This window comes from Nesoenas mayeri, assembly GCF_963082525.1.
Source record: "Nesoenas mayeri genome assembly, chromosome: 6".
Classification (NCBI taxonomy): Eukaryota; Metazoa; Chordata; class Aves; order Columbiformes; family Columbidae; genus Nesoenas; species Nesoenas mayeri.
The window spans coordinates 31,982,161-32,006,903 of record NC_137545.1 but is presented as its reverse complement, the minus strand read 5'-3'; the positions used below and the strand labels follow the sequence as shown (position 1 = coordinate 32,006,903).

At 43.3% G+C, this 24,743-nt stretch overlaps 1 protein-coding gene across 8 annotated transcripts in view; it reads left to right on the top strand.

Moving 5' to 3' along the window:
- The first annotated feature begins 5,863 nt into the window (after positions 1-5,863).
- Positions 5,864-24,743, top strand: part of CLASP1 (cytoplasmic linker associated protein 1) — a 156,073-nt gene continuing 137,193 nt past the window's right edge. For all 8 annotated transcript variants that reach the window (XM_080346549.1, XM_080346551.1, XM_080346545.1 and 5 more), the window contains exon 1: positions 5,864-6,131. In XM_080346549.1, coding sequence (XP_080202675.1) covers positions 5,937-6,131 — 195 coding nt within the window. In that variant the 5' untranslated portion in view covers positions 5,864-5,936. The remainder of the gene's footprint in view (positions 6,132-24,743) is intronic.

The window sequence follows — 24,743 nt, the reverse complement described above, 5'->3', positions numbered from 1 at the left end:
GTTTGAAGAACAGCTGATATTTAGCAGAGTCCTAGCAAGCATTCAGCCAGACCTGGTTCTTCTGAGGGTGAACTGCCCACAACAGTCTGGAGTTGACAGACGCTTCCTTAGTGTGGCTTGTGCTGTGGGAGGAGGCAGAGCAGCCCCTCCACTGGAGACCTGGTAGCGCTTCCAGCTGGGAAGCTGCATCCACATGGGCTTTGCTTATCAGCAAGGCAGTCCTGTTGAGTATGAGAGGTGGAGGTGGTTGAAGTTACTGTATAGGGGTGTGGAAGGCGTATCTGCAAAAAGTGCAGTCAGAGGCCATTAGTACCTTGAGCTAATTAGAAAAGGAGTTGTCAGGCTGGAAATCTAAGATACCATCTTTGCATTAGGGGGAGGCTTAACTACAAGGCAACACTCATTACTGATGTAAAACAATCACAGTGATTGTGCAATATTCCTGGGCACTAAAGAGATGTTATTGCCTACTTAAGGAGGCAGATGAGCAAAAGGGAGAGCCCATCTGGCAGTTTTTGGGTGGGTGTTTTCTGCAAACTGCCTTTGGCTCCAGAAAAAGGTTGCTGCTTTCTTCAAGTAGAACACTTGATGTTTTACTTGCCACCTCATTCTTCCAGGGGATTTGAGCAACTAAGAATATTTTGAGTTTAAAGACTGTCAGTACAGCTGCTTTGTCCACTGCTGGTTGCACATCCAGGGAAGAGCAGGTTTGAGTGCCAGACTTTGTCAAGGCCTGAGACCAAATTCCCCCTGGGCAGGGCATAGCTGCACTGGTTGAAACAAAAATAGAGAAGGAGGAGTGGACACAGGGCTCAAGAGTTCCCACCCTTTGTGCAGAGCAGCAGTTTGATGCTGCCTTGCTGATGAGATCTCACTCTAGTCTTTGCAGTAATGTGATTTCTAGGTGCTGTTCTAATTGCGCTGAACTCCCTGCCCATGGGGGCTTGGCTGGCAATGGTTAAATATTTACACTGCCCACCCTCCAGTAGTGGTGAACTACTGCAGGTTTGATGCCTGGTAGCTCTTATACTTGGAAAATTGCTGCATGGGGCTAGGCTGGAGAGCTCTTGAAGGAAGAGGAGTTCTTTGTTGTGGAAACCCAAGGAAATATCTGTATAATGTACCCTGAATTAATTTAAAATGGAAGTTTGCATGCAGTTTAGTCGTGAGACCTGTGAAGGAGGAGACTTGTTGGTATAACTGTGTTGCTATGTTATTACTACAGCTGCTGGGCTTCAGTTAACCGTGTACCAAAAAAAAACCCAAACTGGAGAAGTGTTGTGATGTTTACAAGTTGTTTACAAGTTAAGCTTACTGACTGGAGGTAGGTATAGAGACTAGAAAGGCCTGGTTATTGAGTGGCACTGGCTCTTGCCTGTGGTGATAATGAATGGCAGCAATATTTTGTCTTTCTGCAAGCGTGTCTTGAGTTAGCTTTGTTTGAGCAGTTGGCTGGGGAGGTTGTGAACTGCACTTTTTTTTGGCAGATGAAGATGATGGTGAAACATGACAAAGATGATAACCTGTGGACTAGAGCAGAAGAGTGCGGCATAATTTTTAAAGTTGAATAGCTATGTCGGAAGAGTTCCCAAGTATAGACAAACCCCCAGGAGAGTAGTACTGTGTTCTTTATGTGCTTTGTGTTTCTTTTTTCATTGCAGGAGGAAGAAGAGACCTAAAATTTTCTGTAAATTTATACTAAGATAAAGTTTTACTTGAGAATTGCAAATAATGCAGCTTCATGTTGTCTGGGGTCAGTGGGGTTCTCCTGTGCACTGGGAAAAGATTATTGGCTTATGTACCCAGTTTAATGTTGCTACATCATCTTAGGTAACAAATGTTTCCTTTGGAATCATCCTCTTTGGATTGTTTTATTCTACATGCTGAGTCAGTTGCTTTGCTGTGAGTTGTACCAGATTTTATGGTGTCATGGTGACAGTGCTAAGGGTGAGTAACTTTGGGCTATTCAGTCTTTCTCCTTTAAACTCTTTGTTTTGAGCTCCAAGCTGGCATTAGCCTAAACCTCTCTAGTGGATTTCCGCTGGATAGCCATTGATGGGAAATTCAGATGTTACTGGCAGAGGCTTTGACTAAGCACATAGTTTTGATGGCTTAGTAGTGAAAGAGGGAACTTTACTTTTGCAGTGAGAGTTGGGGTGGTGGGGAGAATAGTTTTTTCTCCAGGGTTATCTTGTATATGTGTTGACTTTATGTCAGGTGTAACCTAACCTGTCTCTCCGAGTGCAAACTGCAAGTTGAGCAGGAGGATTGCAGAAAACTCTTGCACTGGAGCCTGTATTCGTGACCCTTATCAAAATTTGAAGAGGCTCCAAACACAGGACCTGTGCCACTGAGTTGTTACTTTTGACTTCCGTGTGACTGCGTCTGTGGGAAGAGGTTATACTCAAAATCCTAGGCCTAAATTGTATCTTCTAACACTGGTTACCTGAAAACCATGGTGTTTAAATTCTACAGGAGCAGAAGTTCCTGGGGCTGAGACTGTGGCTTTGTGTTTTCCGAAGCTTGTTATGTGGGGAGCATTGATTTCAGACTTGATGGAATATAGCAGCCGTATGCTTCATTGCCTGGGAGTTTCATTTTTTTTGTCAGCTTGGATCTTGTTTTTTTCAGGTGGTATTTTTTCCACTTCCTTGTGTGAGGAAGAGGGAGAGTCAACAGACTTCCTAACATGTGTGGAAAAGCTTTTTATTTTTGTTTAGTTAAAAAAAGTGCAACTGTAACACCTGTTGGCTGGTAGATGCAAGCCAGCTTGAGCCTTCCCTCTTGGCTTACTACCCCAGGATTCAAAGGTATTTCTGGCTTTTCTCCCCATATGCATTTGATGGTGCCATAATGTATAGTGAATCTTCTTTAGATTACAGTTCTCAAGATGATGACAGAAATCTGTGATAGTGAACAATGATTCTTATCCTGAGCCTTCCTTCACATGTCTGAAAAATGAGGAACTCTGAGAGAAATTTGTTTATACTAGATTACCTTAAAGACTGTGCTTGTAGGTGGAGAGTTACGACTCTTAAATGAAAACCACATATAAGAAAGATTTGAAACTTTGAATGTTCCTTTCTCCCTTTCTCATGGCACTACGGTCTGTTAATGGTTTCTTGGATGTGTTTGGACTTGTCTATGTGTGAAGTTAATAAAAAATGGCTATTCCATGGTAACTTACAGTCATTCACACCCTCCTGTAATCTGAATTTTCAAGTTTAAGCAAGTTCCACATTTCCATTTTAAAAGCAGTTAGGGGACTTTCTTCGCCATGTTCTACCCAGTTTAACAGAAGAGTCCCCTTTGGAACATAAGTTGCGTTTCACATGGTAGCTGCTAAATATCGCTTGCCTGCCCCTTCTTCAGTATATCTCTGCTAGCAAGGTATCCAGCGAAATGCTGCCCTGCCGTGTGCAAACCCTTCTGTTGCATGTGTAGAGACTCCTGTGTGTAATACTGTCTGTGTGTAACACCGTCTGGCCCGACTGGAGCGCCTGCAGCAAGGAGCAAGACCGGCCTGTGCCAGAGGGCAGGGCAGGGGCTGGTAATCAAAGGTACAGACTGGGAGACTCAGAGGAGAACTTGTGCTGTGGTTTTAGGATTGCTTGAAGCAGCCCTGGTTTTTCAGCTGTGCTGCCATGGGTAGTCAGAGCCCTGTTGTGAACGGTTGTGGATGAGGATGGGAAAGCTCCAAGCTCTGCCTTCAGATCTGATGCTAAACTGAAACAAAAGAGAAACTGTAGCGTCGGCAATAAAAAGGCATGGCTTTCCTCTAGTTTGGAATCGATGTCTGTCTCAGAAAGAAGAAAAGGTGTTACTTTCAGAGTACTGATGTGGGGTGTTGTTGACAATTTCAGAATTTGGAGTCAAGTCACTGTTTAAGTGAGTTGAAGCAAAATGGTGAGAGTGTGGTGTGTTCTTTAGGCAGCTCAGCTTGGGGCAGTGGTCACAAGCTGTCATGGCACTAACTTAAAGCCCTTGGTGCTGTGTGCGCAGTTGCAGCTAATGCTGCTTTGCTGCTCTGGAGGGTGAGGAGGGAGTTAGTCAACAGGATGGGCAGTCCCATCTGGCTGATGGTGAGACTGGCCAGGCAGTTGGCTGAGGTGAGTCCCTGGATGTACAGAACCGGTTCCGATCGCTGTCAGCCGTCGGGGATTTGAACTGGCTGCCTGGGAACAGAGGGACCTGCTCTCTGGTGACTCCTACTGCCTGGCGAATAAGCAGTGTGGGCAGCTGGGACATGTCTGGAAGCACTTATGGGGTTAGGGAAGAGCAAGACCACAATTCTCTGTGCTCCCTATAGATGCTGTGCTTGGTGTTGGCAAGATGTGGCAGTTCGTATGTCTGGCCAAGGAGAATGCAGGTGGGAGGATGAACTGAAATAGTCTACTGTTCAAGGTGTGCTTTTGTTTCTAGGCTGGGGTTCTTGTGTGCGTCTCATCTGCTGTCAGATCCACTCTGTTTTATTAAGACTTTTCTGTGAAGGCCTTATTTGCTCAAACAGAAGGTATTTAGATTTGATGCCCTAGTGCTTCCACTTAGTGAACTTGTGCCTCCAGCTTCCTTCCAGTTGTTTATTGAACCAGGTGTCTGGTCCACAGCCTTGCTCTGAGCTTGACCTGCTTTCCTCATGCTGGCGGAAAAAGTAGGGCAGATTTCTACCTTCAGTTATTATTAGACAGGAAACAAAAACACGCTCTGGATTTCTAACACACCCTCCTAAAAGAGCCAACCTGTGACGGAGTGCCCCAGGAAGCAGTGTGGTGGTACTGGGAGCCTTGTTCTGTGGGAGGGTGGAGAACAGGCTGGGGTCTGCTCCCTGGCTGCCTGGAGGGATTTGTTTGGCTGCAGATAAAGGGACAAAAAAGCTGCAACAGGGTCCCTGATGAAGTCTTTGGACAGGGCAGTTTCTGGGGTTGAGGAACATAACCAAACCCAAGACATACAGTGCCTTTTTCTTTGCACATAAGCCGAAAGCTTATTTCTCATGATGCTGTGCCTCTGAGTGGCAGTAGAGTTTGGTGTGGCTTTTTTTTGTGCATGGCCTTGGCTCTGGGTGACACCGCAGGCACTGACTGCATTTCAGTGCTGTTGCTTGGACACATGTAGTTGGGATGTAACTAGATTCATCCTGGAAATGTCTTGAGCACCTACTTTTCAAAAACTGCTAGTTTTACATTCTTGGAACCCAGTGTTAGTGCTGTATCTTGCCGGCCAGCTGATGGCATAGATTGTTGAAAGCTAAAGTCAAAACAGGATCCAGACCTCTTCCTGCTTTCACTTCTTAAAGCAAATGTATTTTCCTGGTGACCTGCTTAAGGATTTTTGTCTCTGCCTTTGTGGATGGGTGGTGATGATGATAGTTACAAAAATATTGATTACTAGTCAGGTCTTACTTAAGCCCCAGATTTACTGTCTGTCACTAAAACTTCTAGGGTACTGATGGGTAACTGCTGTTGTGAAGATTAACCAAAGGTTTTTGTCCTGACCTACCTTGTCTGAGTCCTTAAAATAGAACTATGCTGCTCGTATCCAGCTTGTCACAGCTTCGCAGCTGTATATGAATAACCTATTTTGTGACATGCTTTCGATCCGTTTTTGCTCCAGTCTTGATTTAACCTGTAATACTGTTCTTTTTCATTTCTTTCAGAATGGATTGCTGAATTGGGAATTATTGCAGACTTGACAGTACAGCACAGCTCGTTGCTTCGTCTATTACTAGTTATTTGAATTGGACTTTTAATATCCTGCCAGCTGCTGTTCACACACACATGGTGCATTGTTGCCATTCTCAGAATTGCATCTTTGAAACCCAGACCCTCAGTAACCTTCATCGAACAAAGAGGCGACCTCCTGCATACGTTTATAGAGGGATTTTTTGGACCTACTGCCCTCTAGCTTTCTTGCTGGTGCTGTATTTCTAAGACGCTATGGAGCCCAGTATGGAGTACTGCTTAGCGCAGGTGCTGCAGAAGGATGTTGGAAAGAGACTTCAGGTTGGCCAGGAATTGATAGATTACTTCTCAGATAAACAGAAGTCAGCTGATCTTGAACATGATCAGACTATGCTGGATAAAATGGTTGATGGACTGGCCACTTCTTGGGTAAATTCCAGCAATTACAAGGTAAGATTTGTCAGGAAATGTGATCACAGTGAGACGTTTCAATGTCAAGTGCTACTTGATCTAAGTGGAAGTTGTATAGTAGACTTTCTAATGTACAGTTCTGTGAGCTGATAATTATGCTGAATTAATTCTTGACCCATATCTTGGTAGTTGACAATTGATATGATATTGAGGACTCAAGGCAGTAAGAATTTAGTAAATGGCGTTTTAATGAATGGATTTACATTTGGTGTTCATACTTTGTGATATTCTGGTTTCTTTGTGTATCTTGTTAGCTGGTGGCATGCTTTGATCATCCTAGTAGTTAGCAATGTTGATGATTTCCTGCCATATTAAGAGAGTTTCTAAAATGCAAAAAGTAGATATAAACAGCAGTATATTTCTCTGTCATTGAATCTTGCTAGACTATTTGTGTTCCCTATTCTGTGGGCAACTTCAGTGCAATTGATCTACTGCACTTAGTTCAGGAAAGGTTGTGTGTGTGTGTGTATGTATATTCTGTTGAATTTCACAGTTTTGCAATGGATGGGGAGGACATGGACCTTCACTGCCTTGTTATCCAGTGTCATGTTGCTTCACCTCCCTACAGGTCTCAAGGAGGAAGTGCTACCAGTGCCCTGTGCTGTGGGAGTGGGGAGGGTTTGCAGCTGTGGCTTGGAAAACTCCAGTCCTGGTCCCTTCATGAGGCCTCTGAGCCTGTTGTATAGGATGTAATAAGAGACTTTGTTCTTTTCCGATAAATCCAGAAAAATCAGAGAGTTAAAGTTCCTACAAGTGCTGAACCTGTTGCTAACTAACTGAGAGCTGTACTGGAGTTCTTCCTGGAGAAGCGAAGGAGAGACTAGCCATAGAGGTTGCAAGTGCTCTGAAGCTGAACATCCTCAGATTAATTCACACTATTTTTAACAGAAATTTTGATTGGGAAATGTCTGTGAGATTGCAGTGTATCGGTCCATCTTCTACATAGTTGCATTTTTTTTGTCTTTGTTTTTGTTAACAAGTAGCTATGGTGGAAGCTGTTTGGCATGTAGGCACAAAAAACCCCAAACCAACAAACCACCAAAGCCAGTACACTCTCAATAGAGGATCCATTCTGGCTGAGCACATTAAGAAACCTTAGTTTGGTGTTACCAGGTGCTATAGATAGTTTTCTGAGAGCAAGGCATGTTCTTATTCCCCCTTTTCTTGCTAACTGGCTTTCTCTTAGACTTCTATGATTCTCAGTGGAAAGGTAACCCAAGCACATTTAACTTGAAATTGTTACAAAATGTGTGGATTGCATGGATTTTACAAAGTGATGTGGATCGCAGAGCTATGCAGTTCTTTGCATTTCCAGCATCACACTTAGTTTGCAGAATTTGTTTAAGGATGAATTCTCTCCCTCTCCCATGCCCCTTCCCAGTATTTTGTCTGCTGAACTACACACTTAAAATGTTCACTGTGGTATTTGTCCTCCAGTAACAAACTGGTGGCACTTCTGTACTGCAGTGACACTGTTCCAGAACTCATGCTGCTGAGCTAACTGTTCATTAATGTGTGTGTTCTATAGATAGCATTTACTGTGTTTAGTAAGTTTTAGGAAGTGTAACAGAGGCATGTTTTAGATGTCTGGAGGGTGTTTTCTCAGGGAATGAATATAATAGAGGATGTGAAGCATTTGAGTGGGGCAAGCTGGCTACCTGGAGGTTAGCGGTGTAGTGAGGTCTGCTTCCGTATCCAAGCACAGCTTAGTGCATCATCATGTGCCAGTCGCTTCCTTTTGTTTTAGTGCTGCAGCTGTGTGATTGTTGCCTTCTGGATTGGTTGTGGGATGGTGGTTCAGAAGCTCAGCTCTGTCTGGTGTGAGGGAGAACAGGGTAGTTGGTATCATCTGATCCAGTTCATGGATTAGTGTGACAACCCTGAGAGTGCAAGGCTGAGCATCACTGCTCTAGAATACCCGTTTGGAGAGCTAAACTGCAGTTGTTTGGTTGTGGTTGAAAAAGCCATTATATTTTCTCTGCTCACCTCACTCCCTTCATTTGAAAAAGATGCTTCTCTTTCCTTGGTGCTGTCCAAGCGTGTAAAAGCATCATGTGTGAAACAGTGAGACCTAACACACTTCTGATAGCAGTCAGCACTCTGGAATTCTTCTAAATGGCCTTGTGACCTGGTCACTGATCCCTGCTTTGTAACAGGCAGCTGCCTTGGGTGCAGAAGGCACTTGGGTAGTTCAGGATTCTTTTCAAGGCGAGGAAACATGAGGGTTGTTACATGAAGTCAGGCACTGAGGTCCAGTGCAAGGCTATTTGCATGTTTGTGCTTGCCAGGAGTGCACTTGAACAGCACCTAACAGGCATTGCTTGGCTTGTATTTTTCCAGGAGTGCTTATAGGTAGGTCGAAGAAAGAAGAATGATGCAGAGTGATTTCTCTTTTGAAGCTCTTAATTTCTTCTGGAGCTCAGTGACAGCTGCCATTTGCATGTGCACTAGGATGTGTGGGGCATATTAGTGAGACTGGGGTGCAGAAGGTATTGCAAGATGCTGCAGAACACAGAGAAATTCTGCCTCTGTTCTGTTTTTTTTTTTTGTGTGCTTTGTCTGCTTGGTCTGTGCCGTTTTAGGGTGGTGATTATGGTGGACTCCATTTCCTATCTAGCTAAGCAAAAACCAGCTATTTTGCAGAGCCTTGAATCTCCTGAACAATAACTAAGGTCTGCACTGAGCTGTCTTGAGAAATGCAGCTAAACAATGCAGCAGTGTCAGGGGCTTCAGCATGTCCTCTCAGCTTCACAATCCTAGGGGAGAGAGCTGAAATAATCAGTAATTCCATGGTGAGCCGTCTCACTTTGGGCTGCTTGTGGCAGTATTTAGTAATGCTGTTGTTAGATATGCAGGATCTCCTGACTCATCCATGGCTAGAGGTGCCTTTCTCAGTACCCAGACTTTGATGTGCCATTGATGTTTCATTTTGAGGTGTAACATAAGGGAATATGTCCAGGATCTTAAAGCAGTTTTCTACCAGGCTGGTATTCCTAGAGGTGAAGTGAGGGTGTTTGGCAGTGACCTTCTCTTGCCTGCTTCTCCACAACAGGAGAGTATTGTACCATCACCTCCATCTAGCAATGAGGCTGATGTCTCCTGCACGTTTCTCTTCCCTGTGATGTGTGGCCTGCACTCTTGGAGCTGAGGTTCACACTGGATGCAGCCCGTGGTACTGCTGGTTTGTTTTTGACTAGCAACACCCAAGAGTGAGCTCAGCTTAGAGATTTGGTGGTGACAGAGCCTTCAAGCAGGTCAGGGTCCATCAAATTGAAGAGAGGTTCTACTCAGTGTTTTCTCATGTTGCAGAGTGGCAGAAGAGACCAGTTTGAAGTGAAACATGGTGGAGGTTTGCGGTAAAGAACTGGATGAAACTTCTTTTTCCCCTGTGCTTTGGCAGGTGGTGGGTTTTTGGCACTGCACTGCTCTCACTGTGCAGGCTGCGCTGGCCCAAGGAGTCTCTTACGTTTTCATGGGATGATCCCTTTGCCCCAGTGCAGCCTGATCTGTGCGAGGCTCTGTGCCCCGCAGCTCGCTGTGCTCGTGGAAGGGGAATTAGGAACCGAACTGCCGTGGTTGAAGAGCCCGGTGGCTGAGGGCACAACCACTTGCCAAGGCCTCCTGGCTGAGGACACAGTGCTGTGCGGGTTCCCCTGTCTGCAGGGTGAGAGCTGTGCGGGGCTGTGTCCTGAGGTTTATGTTCATGTGTGCAGGACTTCAGACTTTGTTTAGCAGCTAGTTGGTTTTGTTACTTATCGAGACATCACACCCTTTAAAATGTATGGTGGGATGTTACAGAGAAATTTTTTATGTGGTGAAATACTTCAGGGAAATTCTATTTCCCTGACAAAACTTCTAATAGTGCTAGAGAAAGCAGCCTTCCATTCTGATCTGTGTCTGAATATCAAGTGTTACAAGAGCATGCTTCACTGAGCTGAAGAGAAATAAAACTTACATATGTAAATTAGCTGGCTTTCTTAAACTGTGTATTGAATAATTTTTTTGGCTTCTCTAATTGAGGGGTAGAACAGATGGTGCAGGCTTAGTTTAAAGTGGCATCTATTAGAGTTACTTAAGCTGATGAATGGTTTTTCACTGTAAGCATGCATTTCTTCTCTATACCATGTTTGTTTTTGGTTGAAATTCAGTGGAAGAAATCCTGATTTAAGAAATAATTGTCATGCATGGTTATGGGTTGATATGATAATTTGGTAAGTGTGTTTTGATTATTTAATGCACAGGGGAAAAAAAAACTTCACCATCTGGGGAAATAAAAAAGAGAGACTTGTACAAGGTTTCCAAGCAGCTGTTGTTATTATAGCTGGTGAGTTTTGGGTTGCTGAGGGATACGTGAGGATCAGTAACATATACATTCATTTAGCAGTTTCATCCCTGAAAACCTCTTTACCTTGAAGTTGTAAGTGCTAATAAAAATGAATTAAATTAGTTTTAATGCCCAAAAGATATGAGAAATGGACAATGAAGGAAGAGTGATCTTGGTCTGGACATGTGAGTAGAGCCTATTCCTCGTGTATGCCCATATTGCGAAAGCTATCTTGTCAAAAGTGGCCTCTGACTCCTCTCATGTGGGGAGAATGGCTGTCTTAAGACTCATTGGCCTTGAACTGCGTTTGCAGGGTAAGCTCAGTCCTTGATTCTTTAGGCTCCTGTGCTGGCAGGCTCTTAATAGGTGAGTTTTCCTGCCCTAAACTTAGAAAAGAGTGGAATTTTGGCTCAGAGATACCCAGTTTCCTGTAGGTATTTATATTAATTCCCAGTCCAGCTGATTATTTTTTTGTCCTGTGGCTCTAGTGGCTGGGCCTGCCTTTCCAACACTTACCACCCTGTATGGTAACTTGATTGGATTGTGGTGCAGCTCTTACCTATTTGGTGTCAGCAATATGGGGAGTTGTGGTTTAACCCCAGCTGGCAACAAAGCACCACACAGCCGCTCGCTCACACCCCCACAGTGGGATGGGGGAGAGAATTGGAAGGGTAAAAATGAGAAAAACTCTTGGGTTGAGTTAAAGGCAGTTTCGTAGGTAAAGCAAAAGCCATGCAAACAAAGCAAAACCAGGAATTAATTCACCACTTCCCATGGGCAGGCAGGTGTTCAGCCATCTCCAGGAAAGCTGGGCTCCATCATGCATAATGGTTGCTGGAGAAGACAAACGCCATCATTTTGAATGTCCCCTCCTTCCTCCTTCTTCCCCCAGCTTTATATGCTGAGTGTGACACCATATGGTGTGGAATAGCCCTTTGGCCAGTTGGGGTCAGCTGTCCTGGCCGTGTCCCCTCCTCACTGGTGGTGGTGTGAGAAGCAGAAAAGGCCTTGACACTGTGTAAGCACTGCTCAGCAATAACTAAAACATCTCTGTATTATCAATGCTGTTTTCAGCACAAATCCAAAACATAGCCCCATACTAGGTACTGTGAAGAAAATTATCCCAGCCAAAACCAGCATAAGGATGTGGTGGAAATAGGAGATCTGCAGCAGCAAGGCTAGATCAAATTTAATACTAGCTTCAGTGCTTCTTATTCAGGACAGGAAAAGATAAACTGCTGTAGCATGTCAGCATTTAGAGTTTTCCTGTGGCTTCTCTTAACACTTAAAATGTAATAATGACTGGTTGTAGCAGGAAGGGTTTTCCTTTTCCAGCTATGGTGATAAGAACTCCAATATAATACTTACACTTTCTGGTTGTTTTGTATACAATGTGGATATGCTACTGGTTGCATAAAACAAACAACAGTTTGTGAGCCTGAGTGTACCAGGCAACAGTATCTTTCAGTTGTTTACCGAAGTATTACAAAATCCAATATAAACAGTGACAAACCTACAGGATCCCAGGAGAGTGTGAAGAGTGGAGATCCAATGTTGAAATAAATAGGACAGAAGTTTGTTTCCATAGTGGTACACATGAGGCTTGTCTAGCTTGGTATCTTGGTCTCTTAGTGGCCAGCAGTGGATGGTGAGACCCAAGTAGAAAAATGGGATAAAAAGTAAGCATCTTCATTATATATCCTTCTGGCATGTAGAGATTTGAGCCCCTGCTATCTGTCTATCTACCTATCTATCTATTTACTTTCTAATCAAATTTATATTACAGTCTCATAGGATTTTAGTGATGGGACTGGCTCAGAGTCAGGGCAAGAATGTTGTTTATGGCTTTATTTAAATTTTTATTTGATTTTCTTTTTTTTTTACCCATTTTCTCTTGGCTGCTTGGTGGTGTGGCTGCCTCGGCATTGGCGAAGCCAAACAGGCTCTTGGCTGGGACTGAGTCTGGTCAACATGCAAGAGCCTGGACCATTGTGGTTACTAAATTGAGAGGATAAAGTTATTCCTTTAATGCTGGTGTAGTGTTTCAGTTGCAGCACTTCCGTGCTTGTCACCAGGGTTTATTCAGAGGTCTCACACAATTTGCTAGCTATTGTGGAAACCTTGGGTGTATTCCTTGACTGCAGGCTGAGGGTCACAGCTGACACATTGGTGGAAAAGACAGATTATTGGGGATTTATTTCTGTGGGGATAAGGGTGTACTAATGCTATTGTGCAGTGCCTTGCTGGGCCCTTCCATGGCATGTGTTGTATGGTTCTAGTTGTCCGTCTGCAAGGAAGGAATTCAAGCTGGAACAGGTGCAGGGAAGGGCTGTGGTGTTTGGGGGATTGGAAAGTCTGTCTGACCAGAGGAGACTGAAAGTTTCACTTGTTTAGTTTACAGTATGAAGGCTGAGAGGGAATATGACTGCTGTCTATAAATACATAAGGGGATGAGCATCAGGGAGGGGAAAGAACTGTTAGAGCTAAAGGGCAAGGTTAGCACAAGAACAAATGTGTATAAAACTGGCTGTGAGCAAATTCAGGCTGGATGTGAGATGAAAGTTGCCTGTAGCAAGAACATTAAGGGACTGGAAAAGCTCTTGGGAGAGGAATAGATGAGGACAAGGCATCTGTTTGATTTTAGGATAGATCTTGTGATGATTTTGAATAGTTTATAAATAATATAGAATAACAGGATTATGCACAGTGATAGGGAAAGTTCCTTTCAGTCCTTCGTATTGTAGAACAGGTATGATGTGCCTGAAACTGCTCTAACACAAATATGAATCAACACAAATAATTTAAAAAGTGTACTGGTTTGGGGCCTCAGAAATCCCAAAGTGACTTACAGAGACTGTTCATGCTGTGCCAGAGGATCATGTGCCTGGTACCTCTGCATTAGAATTAGCTGTTGCTTGTATGCATGTGTGATCCAGCTCCCTCATGTTTAGTAGGTAGCAGAGTGAGTGGGGGAGAATCTTTGCTGTCCCTGGAGTGGTGGCTCCTGCCTGAGGGCCATTGCCTGAACTGGAGCTTGTCTGCGGTGGTGGGCTCTGGATGGCTTAGTGGAGTTCTGGTGTCTTCTGGATGCTGAAAGAAATATTCATCAGTCCACAGGATCCCTACCAACACCAGCCTGATTGCTTCTTTTCCTTGTCTTAATTGTGCGATATTCCTGCAAGTTGTCTTGAAAGCCATTTGTGTCTCACCCTTTGAACTTCAGCATGAAAAATCACCTACTGACAATCCCATTGGTGGTGGGATCTAGTTGCCTCTGACTTTGTCTTGTTTTAATTAAGTCATTTTGTAAGCAGAGAAGGTTTATGAAGCCTCATTTCCTTTGGGTTTTTCTCTGTAGATTTGCTGGTGTCTAATGTTGTGGTTTTCCTCATGCTGAAGTCTGTCTCTTGCTTGATTACTGTATTCGTAAGAGCATAATACCTTTGGGATCTCTCCCTTCTCTACCATGGTAGGTTGAAATTTGCTAAAATTGGTTAAAGAATTAAGAGTTTATGGGGAAAGGAAATAATATATGAATCATAGATGAACAATTTAGTAATCTCTTCCTTAAAAATAAGGCTGAAAAATAGGTGATATTTAGTAATAAAAATACTTTTCTAACCTTCTAGTGTGTTCTTAGCATTAAGTGCAGCCATGTTAGCTTTTGGAGGACCAGTCAAGGAAGTCTGTTGCAGGAATACTTTTTGTTTCACATATGTGATTCTGGTTCTGGCACCATTCCTTTTGCAGCAGTTTCATTTTGAGACTGAAAGGTAAGATTTCTTGTGTGATGGTAGGATCGGCTTGTGGGTTCACAGAGTAATTTGGGTTGGAAAGGCCCTTGGGCTCATCTAGTTCTGTCCACCATATAGTTGTTTGCAGTCAAGGCTTTCTGGTTTGTTTTCTAACAAAATTTATTGACACATAAGTGGTAAGTGTCCCCATGTCAGAAGTGCCTATGTGTATCTGTTCCCATATACATACTTTGGGATGCCAGTGATGACAGCATAACAGTTTATCTTTATCTTAAAGATACGTGAGCTGGCTCTGAGATGAACCACCTGAGGCACTGGTGACAATCCAGCGGAGGCTCAGCACAGTCTGGCTCAGAGCTGCAGGTTTCTGATGATGGACTGTGCTCTGTGTGTTTGTGAGAAGCTACCTCATGTATTTGTATCCCGTGTGCTGTCAGTGCTCTGGCTATATCATTAAATGCAGGAGGCGATGTGTGGAACACGGTGGACGCATGTAGTCTCCGATTTTCTCCAAGTGAACATTACCTCCCGGAAATTGTTCATTACTTTCTTCCCGGAACAGATCTTTTTTTATTTTTAACTAGACAAAACCTATGTTCCTCATTTGGTATTGCTTTTGTGCCAAGTGTGAAACTTTAAAACAAAGCAACGTTTGAGTATTCAAGAATCAGAGCAAAGAGTCCCAGTTATCAGAGCATGAAAAAAAAGATAATTTTTTGTAGTGTGGCTGGGAGTTTAGCCAAAGGCAATTATATGTAGGATTGGGCCCTGAATTAAGTGTGAGAAAGAAAATTTTCATGCCCGGTAATGCTTTTTCATCTCCAAAAATAGCTTTCTGGAGAGAAGTTTGTCGAAACAATGAAAAATGAGGTAGCAGAGCCCCATCCTGCTGTACGGTCCTTGTGGTCTCGCTCACATGGCAGGAGGTGTGTACAGGTGCGGAGGCCAGCGGGTTCTCTTTGGGGTATGGGAGCATTGCGGGGTTAAGGGCAGCGTTACCGCCGTGCCAGGGTAAGAGTGTTCGTGCCAGTCAGCTGGCGGTTGAGAAACTGGTAACAGCAAATGGAAAACCTAAAGTTGCTTCTACTCAGTGTGTTTTGAAATTATACTCTTTGAGTAATATCTGCATTTACTGTGAATTATATGTTAGAAATCAGCTCTTTCTGCTAATTGTCTTAGTTAATATGTCTCTTAGAAATGTATTCCATTAAAAGGCAGTATTTTTGCCTCATTTTGCCATGGCTCTCCATTTGACTAATATCCAGTGACATAGTAATGTTTGGTGTAATTGGAAATCTTACGGCAAATGGAGGCGTCACTGCTTATGCAGTGATGTGGAATAAATGGCTGCTTTTAACAGCTTAGGAGAACTTCATGTCTCACTGTTGGGAGCTTAAATAAAGGGATGCTGCTTGTTCAGCGCTGTTTAAAGCTGAATGTTACAGGCTTTTACTGATATATACCCATCACCAAAGTTGTCTGATGGAGCCAGATCTGTTAAGAATACAGTTTCTTTAATAACTTTATAAATTTAAACAGCTCTAGCTTTCACAGTGGAATAAAAAAGTTTTGGAGGGAATCCCATTTGCTTATAGCTAAGGGAGTTGGTCCTATTGCATCAACTTACTTAAACCAGTACTCCTCAAGAGGCAACGTATCAACATGTGTTCTTATCTGCTTAACTGGAGTGCTGTGGAGAGAGTGATCCTTGGGCAGATGCTGGGGTACACTTGTAGCTTTTTAAATTAAGACCCTGGAGAAGATAGCTGTGTACCTTGTTCACCTCTGAGCCCTCAGAGGAGCACTGCAGGGTTGTACCCTGAGGAAGGACCGGTGCCATTGATGTGCTGCTGTTATGTGCCTGGCTGAACTGGTGACGTCCAAAAGGAATTTCTCTCACAATGATGGAAAGCTGAAACTGCACGCAGGTTTTAGGAGGTACCTGTTCTTGGAATATTTGCTTTTCTTTTGTCTGCCTGGCTAAAGCTTTTATTCCAGGCCTGCATAGATGTCTTTCCTGGTAGTCTACTGTCCACCTTTTCTACCTTCTGTCCCTTTAGGTCTTTAAAAAGTTGTTTCCTGTATAATGTTGATGAACTGAATAAGTTATGTGAGTAAGTCTGCTTGTGAAAGACTCCACCAGCTCCAGCAGTCTTCAAGATCAGAGCTTCCTTGTTGGCTTTAAAGAGCTCTGCTTCTTTCTTCGTATTGCTTGGGTCCCGTTCTCTCTATGCAATTTCATCTGTTTCCTTCTGGAATTTCCTGTTCTAGTAAGCCAGCTTACAATTAATGAGAAGCTTTTCCCAAGCAGGAGGCCACGTGTCTAGAAAAGTGCAGTGGTTCTTGTTTGAAAACATTCTTCTGGAGGTGGTGTGATGGGAACTGGCACTACAGATGAATGGGAAGGCAGGACCCGACATCTCAGGCCAGACCCGTGAGAACAAGAGTTGGTTACTTTTCTAGGTGGTACCTCTGGTATGAAACTTAAGTCATGTGAAATGCAGTGTGAGGGTGGCTTGCTGACTTTTTCGTCTATGGAAAGCAGGTTTTTAATTGGGGTAAGGTAAGCACAGGCAAAGAGAAGAGGCTGAGCACAGGGCTGTGTGATGGTGTTCATCAGGGTGGGAGGTGAGCCAGGAGAAACTTCTGGGAGGTCAAGGAGGTGACTTGAGTGTGTTTATCACATCTTCTGGGAGGATGGAAATGAAATGTGTTATTGGGGTTGCTCCGGGGATCAGAAGGGCACTTCTCACAGGGAGAGCAGCATTTCTGCTATGTGAATGTGTGCCAGAAAAACGGCTTTGCAGCCAGACTTGGCTGAGCAACAACTAAAACAAAAATGCTCTAAAAGCTGCCCTTTTTAATCAGGAAAGGTGTGGTAGGGTTGGGACAATGGGAAATCTGGTACTTAATTAATAGCCAGATCCTGCTGCCATTGAAATCAGCCAAACTCAGACTGACCCTGCCTGCTGCAATGTGCTGCTTCAATAATGCCCATGAGCAGGTCCTCCAGAGATGCGATGTTATTTTGGATTAGCACCACAGCTGAGGTGGGAAGCATCTGTCTTTTTTGTAGTTTTAACGTCTGAAATGCTTGTGATAACATCTATGCTTATGTTATTTGTATGCATGTTTAATAAAGATTAATTCACGTTTGAATTTTCTTTTTTAAGGAAATTTTGGTCGGGGAGATATTCCTTTGAGGCTAACCTTTAATAATAGATTATCAGGGGATAACTGATGTTGTTTACTCTTTTGTTACAGTAGTCGGAGTATGTGATTGAAATTTATGATTTTCACACTCTCTCTATTTGAAGCTTTTGTATTTGTATTTCCTTGTGATAGTTTTGGTGGTTTTGAAGTAAAAACACACCAGTAGTCTTATAAGTAAATTAAATGTGAACTTGTGTCAGAAGTTTTGTCTTCCATGCCAATTACTGTGGCATTGTGTTAATGTGGCATTTTTGAAAGATGCTGTTTTGTAGAAAGCTTTTACAAAACAGAAGATGGAAAAAAACATCTTGGGCTATTACTGTTTTTGTACTGCCACAGGCATTCATTCAAGACCACCCCAAGCCCTCTCTGGTTATTTGCAGTCTGGCTAGTGTGTACCAGTTTCCCACCTGTGATCTCTGGGCCATGTAGAACTTGTATAATTGTTTAGGGAGCTATAAAGGATAATGTGAAGTGAGGCTGTTGCCTGTGGGCTTACACATGCTCTCTGGAGATCCACATCCTTCCTAGAAAGGATGTAGGTGCCTGTACGTTTCAGAAGCTTGAAAACTATTGCATATGAATCTAAGGGTGAGACAGTCCTTTTCTAGCAGATGAGAAAAATGCTTATGTCTTTCTAGAGTTTACTGTGCGGTATGCAATATTGTACTTCTAAGAAAAATGTCAGAGTTCCTCGTTCTAATCTTATTCCTTTGTTTGATTTGAAATCTTGAATCAGATTAAGCCCTAACACTGTTGCAGAAGAAGTGCTTTATTCACAAAAATTTATTTCAGTGCAGGAGGAACTGGTTGGGATTTCATGAACTGTATTACATAGGTTATCAGATTAACTGACCTAATGAACTGCTTCCACCTCTAAAAATTTGTTATTGGTGCAAATAGTTTAGAGTAAAGAGATCGTGGTTTTTGCTGGCTGTGTTCTTCAAAATAATGTAGCTTGATGACGAATAATGCTGTTTTCAGTCAATTCTTTCTTCCCTTATCCTTGCTGCTTCCTTTGCCCTTTCCAGATCAGTGATGTGAGAAGGATGTTCCCTCTGCTTCCAGACAGTACTCGTTTTGACATCCTGTGTTCAACTCTTGATTATTTTGGAGGAAACTGAAAATCTCATTTGACTCAAATAGAATCATTATAGGTATAAATGTCGGTGAGGAGAGCAGTTGACTGACCAGCATTGCAGTCGGGACTGTGATTTGGAATTAAGGTTTCAGTCACATAGGTGTGTCCTTGTGCAGAATGTTATTTGCTTGGGTCATTGCTGGGTGATCAGTTGGGGGGGGTATGTCATCATATTTTAAAGGGTTACTGTTCTGTAGCAAATAGAGCTGAGAATGAGGTGTTTAGAAGAGCTCATCAGCAGATACTTAGTTGTCCCAGGACCTGCAGCAGGGTCCACATTCTTGCAAGAACTTGAGGTGCATCCCATTCCTTTGAATTGAGGGCTGAGGCCAGGCAGGCAGGGAGGTGGAGATTGAACCCAGCAAGGCTGAGAGGGGACCTTTGCCACAAGATCATCTTCTCTTTCCCACTGACAGGTTCAGTATTTGTGGATGATGCTTAAACTGCATATGGATATTGTTTTAGTCTTTGTGCCTGTTTTTAATCACTGCTGTTCAGTGCTCATTTTAGGAACAGTTGCATACCTGTGAGATGGATCTTATTTTTTTTTCCTTTTATCTAGCATCAAAAGATTAAAAGGAAACTTGAAAAGCATACGTTCTTCATTTGACTTGCACAGCTAATTTTCTCCTTAATGCAGTGAGCTCCAGCTTTCTGCTGAAAGTGGGCTTGTGCTCAGGCACCAGGAGTCTGCAAGGGGAGAGTCGGGGAGATAAGTGTTCTGTTCCAGGGGAGCTGTAATCTCCTGGGGTTTTTTTTTAATGCTATTTTGTTAATAATGAACAATAAGTGATCCATCTGTACTACGGATAGTTGAGCCTCACTTGTTAGTCTTTATGTAGTTTTCTAGGCCTTGTGGGTCTTGGACTGTGGTGATGGCCCGTGCCTTGTGTAAAGTCTTTCAGAAGGAACTGTATTTGTCTAGAATATTTGGGTTGGAGCATTTAATGGACTCTTTCAATGCAGATAATGCTGTTTTTCCAATGTCTACAGCCTTCAGTAGAACTAATCTGTGTATAAAACTTCCTGAAGTTTTGCTTGTTGGGAGGAACCCCCTGCTTCTCCCCTTAGCTTGCAGGATCTGATGTACAAATACTTAATGCGTGGTTTTCCCTACATATGCTGTAAATAGTTGTTTTGGAGATTCACTGCTTTTCTGATTGGCATAGCTAATGATATATCTGTCCTGAAATTCTTTGATGCTAGATCAAAAGAAAAAAAAATATTTTGGAAGGATGAGACAAATATAAATTTTTAAATTCTGTATTGCTTTTCATCCAGAAGGATCTGGAATTACTTTTCGAACCAACAAAATGGCTAAACCCATCATTGAAGTGTGCTGCTTTCACCTGCTTGAACAATAAACTTGGCACAAATGTGTTACTTTCATCAAGGGAAGTGGATTGCCTTAAATATTGATGCTATGTTCTTTTGTCACCAGGCATTAAGGCAGAGGCTGTATTTAGTTCCTAGCTGACAGAGAAAGTAGCAAGGCAATTCTACACGGGAAAAAATCTGGCAATGGGGTAGTGAGTTTTATTATTCTTTGTCCTCTGAACTAGTCACCAGGCTGCCAATGAAGTGTGGACCAGGCCTGGAAGCTCAGCTCGGAGCACATCGAATGGAGCTTCCAAGAGAAGAGTGGGAGGATGACTTTCCTCCCTGGCAGCTCTGACCCTGCGGCTGTGCTGAGGGTCAGCCCTGCTGAGCCCAGCTGAGCAGCATCCCTGTTGCAGTTGGGCTGGTCCCGATGGCCGCGTATTCCTGCCTGATGTCCTTCCCCAGTGTTCTCCAAACCTTGCTTATTTAAAAAACAAAAACCAAACCACCAAGGCTAGACAGGAGGTAGGACTGTGCTTCTCTCCTGCTTCCTTTCACTTGACTTTATAAGAATTTTTCTTTTCCCACTCACCCTTTTTGGAGCTACAGAAATCAGGTCTCGTGGGACTTGGTTAGACGGTGGTGCAGGGTACTTCCAATGTATCCTGACCCCCTCCTGAATGGAAAAGAAACTGGTCTGAAGACAGAGTATTTGCTGAAGCAGTCGTAAAGAGGTTCTTCCTCACTATCGCCTGCTTCATGTGGAGAAGCTCTTCCTTCCTTCTCCCCTGTTTGCTTCACCAGCAGTTGCGTTGGGTAGCTTGGCCCCTGGGGTGTGCTGTTGTTGCTCTGACAGCCCAAAAGCTTTTGCTTGCCAGATTGGTTTGGAGCTTCCTTGACCTGCTGTGATGTGACTGAGGGCAAGAGCCTGGTGTGCAGTACTGTGACCTCTGTTTGGAGAGAAAGATACAGAACCAGTGGTAGGAAAATGCTTGTACCAGACTCGGTGGGAGGGAGCCCTCCTCTGCCTGACTGAAGCAGGTTGGCAGGCAAGATGACTTGGTAGTGGAGAGGAAATCCTGGTTGTTTTTCACACTCGTCTTTTTCTGCCTTATGTTTCTGTGAAGGTGTAAGTCACTCCCAAAAGATGAAGGCTTCTCCACAAATTCCCATTGAGAAGGATTCCTCACTGTGGAAGAGAGGCTGGGTGGGTTGCTTGCTAGCCTTGGCCCTGTATATATAAGAACATGATTAAACTACTGCAAGTGGGGTTTTCTGTGTCCAAAAATTACGAGTTAGAGACCATCTGTCTGCATTACTGAACTGTGACCAACTGAGTAGGAACTGCGTTTCTGCTGGCATAAAGGTTTGCTGGGAAAGCAGCTGCCTTTGCAGGGATTAGCTCCAGGGAAAAAGGTGTTCTCTTTCTTGCTGGTATATGGTGCTCTAGCTAATGCCACATGTAGATGCTCCTTGTTCCAGATTAATGATTCCTTGTTCCCCCAGGTCTTGAGGAGGATGTTTGAAGAAGGGAGAAGTGTACTGGCAGGATTCAGTTGCTGGTTCTGATGTCTTCACCCAGTTCCTAAAACCACCACAGTGAATTCACTCAGGAGGCATGGGAAGGGTCTAGTTGCTGCTGAGCTGGTGGTCTTAGCAGCAGTTAATTGCAATTATGCCTCCAGTATTTCAGTTTCTTGGGAAATGACCAGAGGGCAGAGCATTGCTGTTTCTCCTTTCCCGAACATATTGCAGTCTAGGTTTGAAAGACGAAAACTTCTTTTGCAGATCCCTGTTAGCCAACTAGTACTGCTCCCAGTCTGCTCTGTGAAGGAGCTGTGTGGATTTTATTTCATGTGAATAAGAGGAGAGTGATAGTGAAGAGTGGTTAATACTGAAGAGCCCACCATTAGGTTGCAGCAAACCCTCCTCCTTTCGTTGCTGAGGCTGTAAATCAGAGGTGGTAATTACAGAATCCAGGTTTGTAAACCACAGGTCTTCACCACAACCAAGCTTTCCTGAGCATGTAGTCAGTAGCAGTCCAGTGAATCTGCAGGGTGGCTCATGAGATGAAGTTTTAGATCCAGCTGACTTTTTTCAATTGTTTCTCTCCTGCTTACGGTGTTTGCAGGTAAAAAGGAGATGCAGCCCCTGCCTGTAAGAGGCTGTGCTCCGTGTTGGAGGAAGCAAGAGACGACACTGTTCCAGCAGCAGTGCAAGGTGGCCCACTTGGAAGTTTCTTGTATATTTTGTTCATGCATGTTCAGGGAAAGCTCTGGAGAAAATCTGTTGGAGCTTTCGGAGATTGCATATGACTTTTTAGGAAACCTTAACCACAAGCTAGACTGTATTTTTTCCTGTGGTTTTAAGATTAATAGGCATTGCAATTATGTGATGTGAGTACTATATGTTAATGTGTATGGCTGGTCTACGGTAATTAATGTTTTGGTGGTCTCTGCCTTCATGGTATTCAGGCTATCCTTAGGGGGAAAAAAAAGTCTTCTGAGATACTATTTTAAAATAAAGGTTCTTTTTCCAGGTAACTTGGGCAGTTTAGTACCATCACTCATATGAAGAGCAGTGAGTATGTTTGCAAGGCCTGGGAGCACAGGCTGTGAAACAGCTGGAGTCAGTGGAGATACAAGGCTTGAGCTTCATGCAGACCCTGGGCTGTTACAGACTCAGGTTCAGCTGCCAGTTCTGCCCCAGCTGACAGTAAACAGTGTATAATGTCTTCGTCTCCTCTTGAGTATTTTCTCTGTTCTTTTGGGAGAATATTGTACTCATTAAATTGAGGATACTGACTGTGTAAGCCCATTGTGGTTATTTGAAACTAGGGGCTGATATCGAGGCCTTTGTAGATCAGGGAGGATTTTTAACTTTAAATCAACTTTTTTCTTGCACCCTTCAGAGCCACCACCTAAGGACGATGGATGAATGTTCCTAGCATAGACCTCACCATGGGGTTTCATTCAGTGGTGGATCTTAATTACATAGAGGGAAGACACTTTCCATATTGTAAGATTTGGGAAATTGTACAAATTCATGTTTTGACATACAATTTAATTTAAACTTGTCCCTAGTGAGCTAAAACACTACAAGTCTAAAGTTAATTTCATATTGATTTGAGTGGCCCTGGGACTTTTTCTCAAGGTTTAGTTCACTTAGTGTTGCATAAATGGGTTCAATTTAACTGTGAAAGGGCTGATCTGTGTGTTATTCTGGTTTTAGTAGCAGGTGTTGCTGTGGCAAAGCAGCACAACTGAGTCACACCGAGATGGAAACCAGGACAGAGCATGCTGACTATTTTAACCTTGATTGCCTTTTACATGGTGTCCAGCATGTGTGATCTGTGAATTTAGATGTATGGGTGATTAGAAAGATGTTCTGAATAGCCAAGAGTTTATTAAGAGCTTTTGTTTGCTGTTGAATAATGAATGTGACAAGTATGAGGAGTGTTATTGGATCTCAGAGCAGCTCAGTGTGATAGAATCCAAATGTCAAGAAGAAAATTCTGTTTGTGTTGAAGTTGGGGGTCATTGGTGTAGTGTTAAAGTATCCTGTGGGGAAAGAAAGGATGACTATCGTTTGGGTTTTAAACACAGGAGAGGGAGTCTAAGGTTCACCTTAGCCTTTATATACTTCATGGTTTTATTAATCTTGAGTTATCCAAGTTTGGAAAGTTTTGTTAACCCGAGTGTCAGCCTTACCCTGAGGAGTAACTTCTGTTTGCCCGTGCAATTTGTATCTATAGTGGATCACTAATAATAATAATCTAATCTAATAATCTAATAATCCGTTTTCCTGCTGTTGCTCACAAAGGATGCTTACCAACTAGTAACATATCTTGTTTATACTGTATTTCTAATGGCAAAGAGGAAATTTTGAGGCTTTGTAGGTATTGTAATATAAGACACTTGAGGAAATAGTCAAATCCAGTTTCTTCTTCACAGAAGACAACCAAATGTACCCAAAGGTCTTCTGTCAGATGTTTATCCAACCTATGCTTAAAATACATCCTTTGAAGATTTCACAACCTTCTAAATGAGTCTGTTTCAGTGCCTCTCTGTTCTTCATGCTTAATTTCGTTTCTAGCTGATCTAAGAGGATTTCTCTTTATCCTTCTTCTGAAGGATATGGGAAAAGTTGATCACTACCTTTGTTCATTTCCATACTAGCAAAATCTCTTCCATGTAGTTTCCATTGTAACTGCTTACGTGTGCTTTGGTCTGCAGTGCATTGGCAGAGCTTTGTGCTAAGGCATCCTCTAATTGCTGGATCTGGCATGATTCGGGGATAAGGGCACATGTTTTTTTCATCCCAGAAAGATACTAAGTAATGGAAGGGTAGAGAAGAACCACTTCACTGGCCTGTAGATAGATCTGCCCAAAGGCAGATCTTGCTTATGCCTCCCCTTGGCTGAGGGATCGCGTGCCATTGGAGGTGCCACATCCCGTGATTTAATGAAGATCTCCTAAAGGAATCTCCTGCTTTTTTACACTAGCTGCTCAGGTTTCCAGCCCTGTAGTGGTGTCATTAACAAAGAGGAGGTGGGGGGAGATGTGGGATGAAGCTTTAGAGGCGTTGTCGTGGGCAGAGATGCTTTCTGTAATCTCTGGAGAGGCGCACAGCATGTGGCAGGGAAAAGAGCAGGCTGGCAGATGGGGCGAGGGCAGCTACAGTCGTACCAAGGAGACAGCGTCATGAAGCTTTCGTGCTGTGGCATACAAATGGGTCACAATGTTGATTTGTCACCCTGAGCAGGAGCTTCTGCTGCTATCAAGAATGTGATGATATGAATTAAGAGCATTTCTGGGTAGGGCATCAGTAGAAGATAG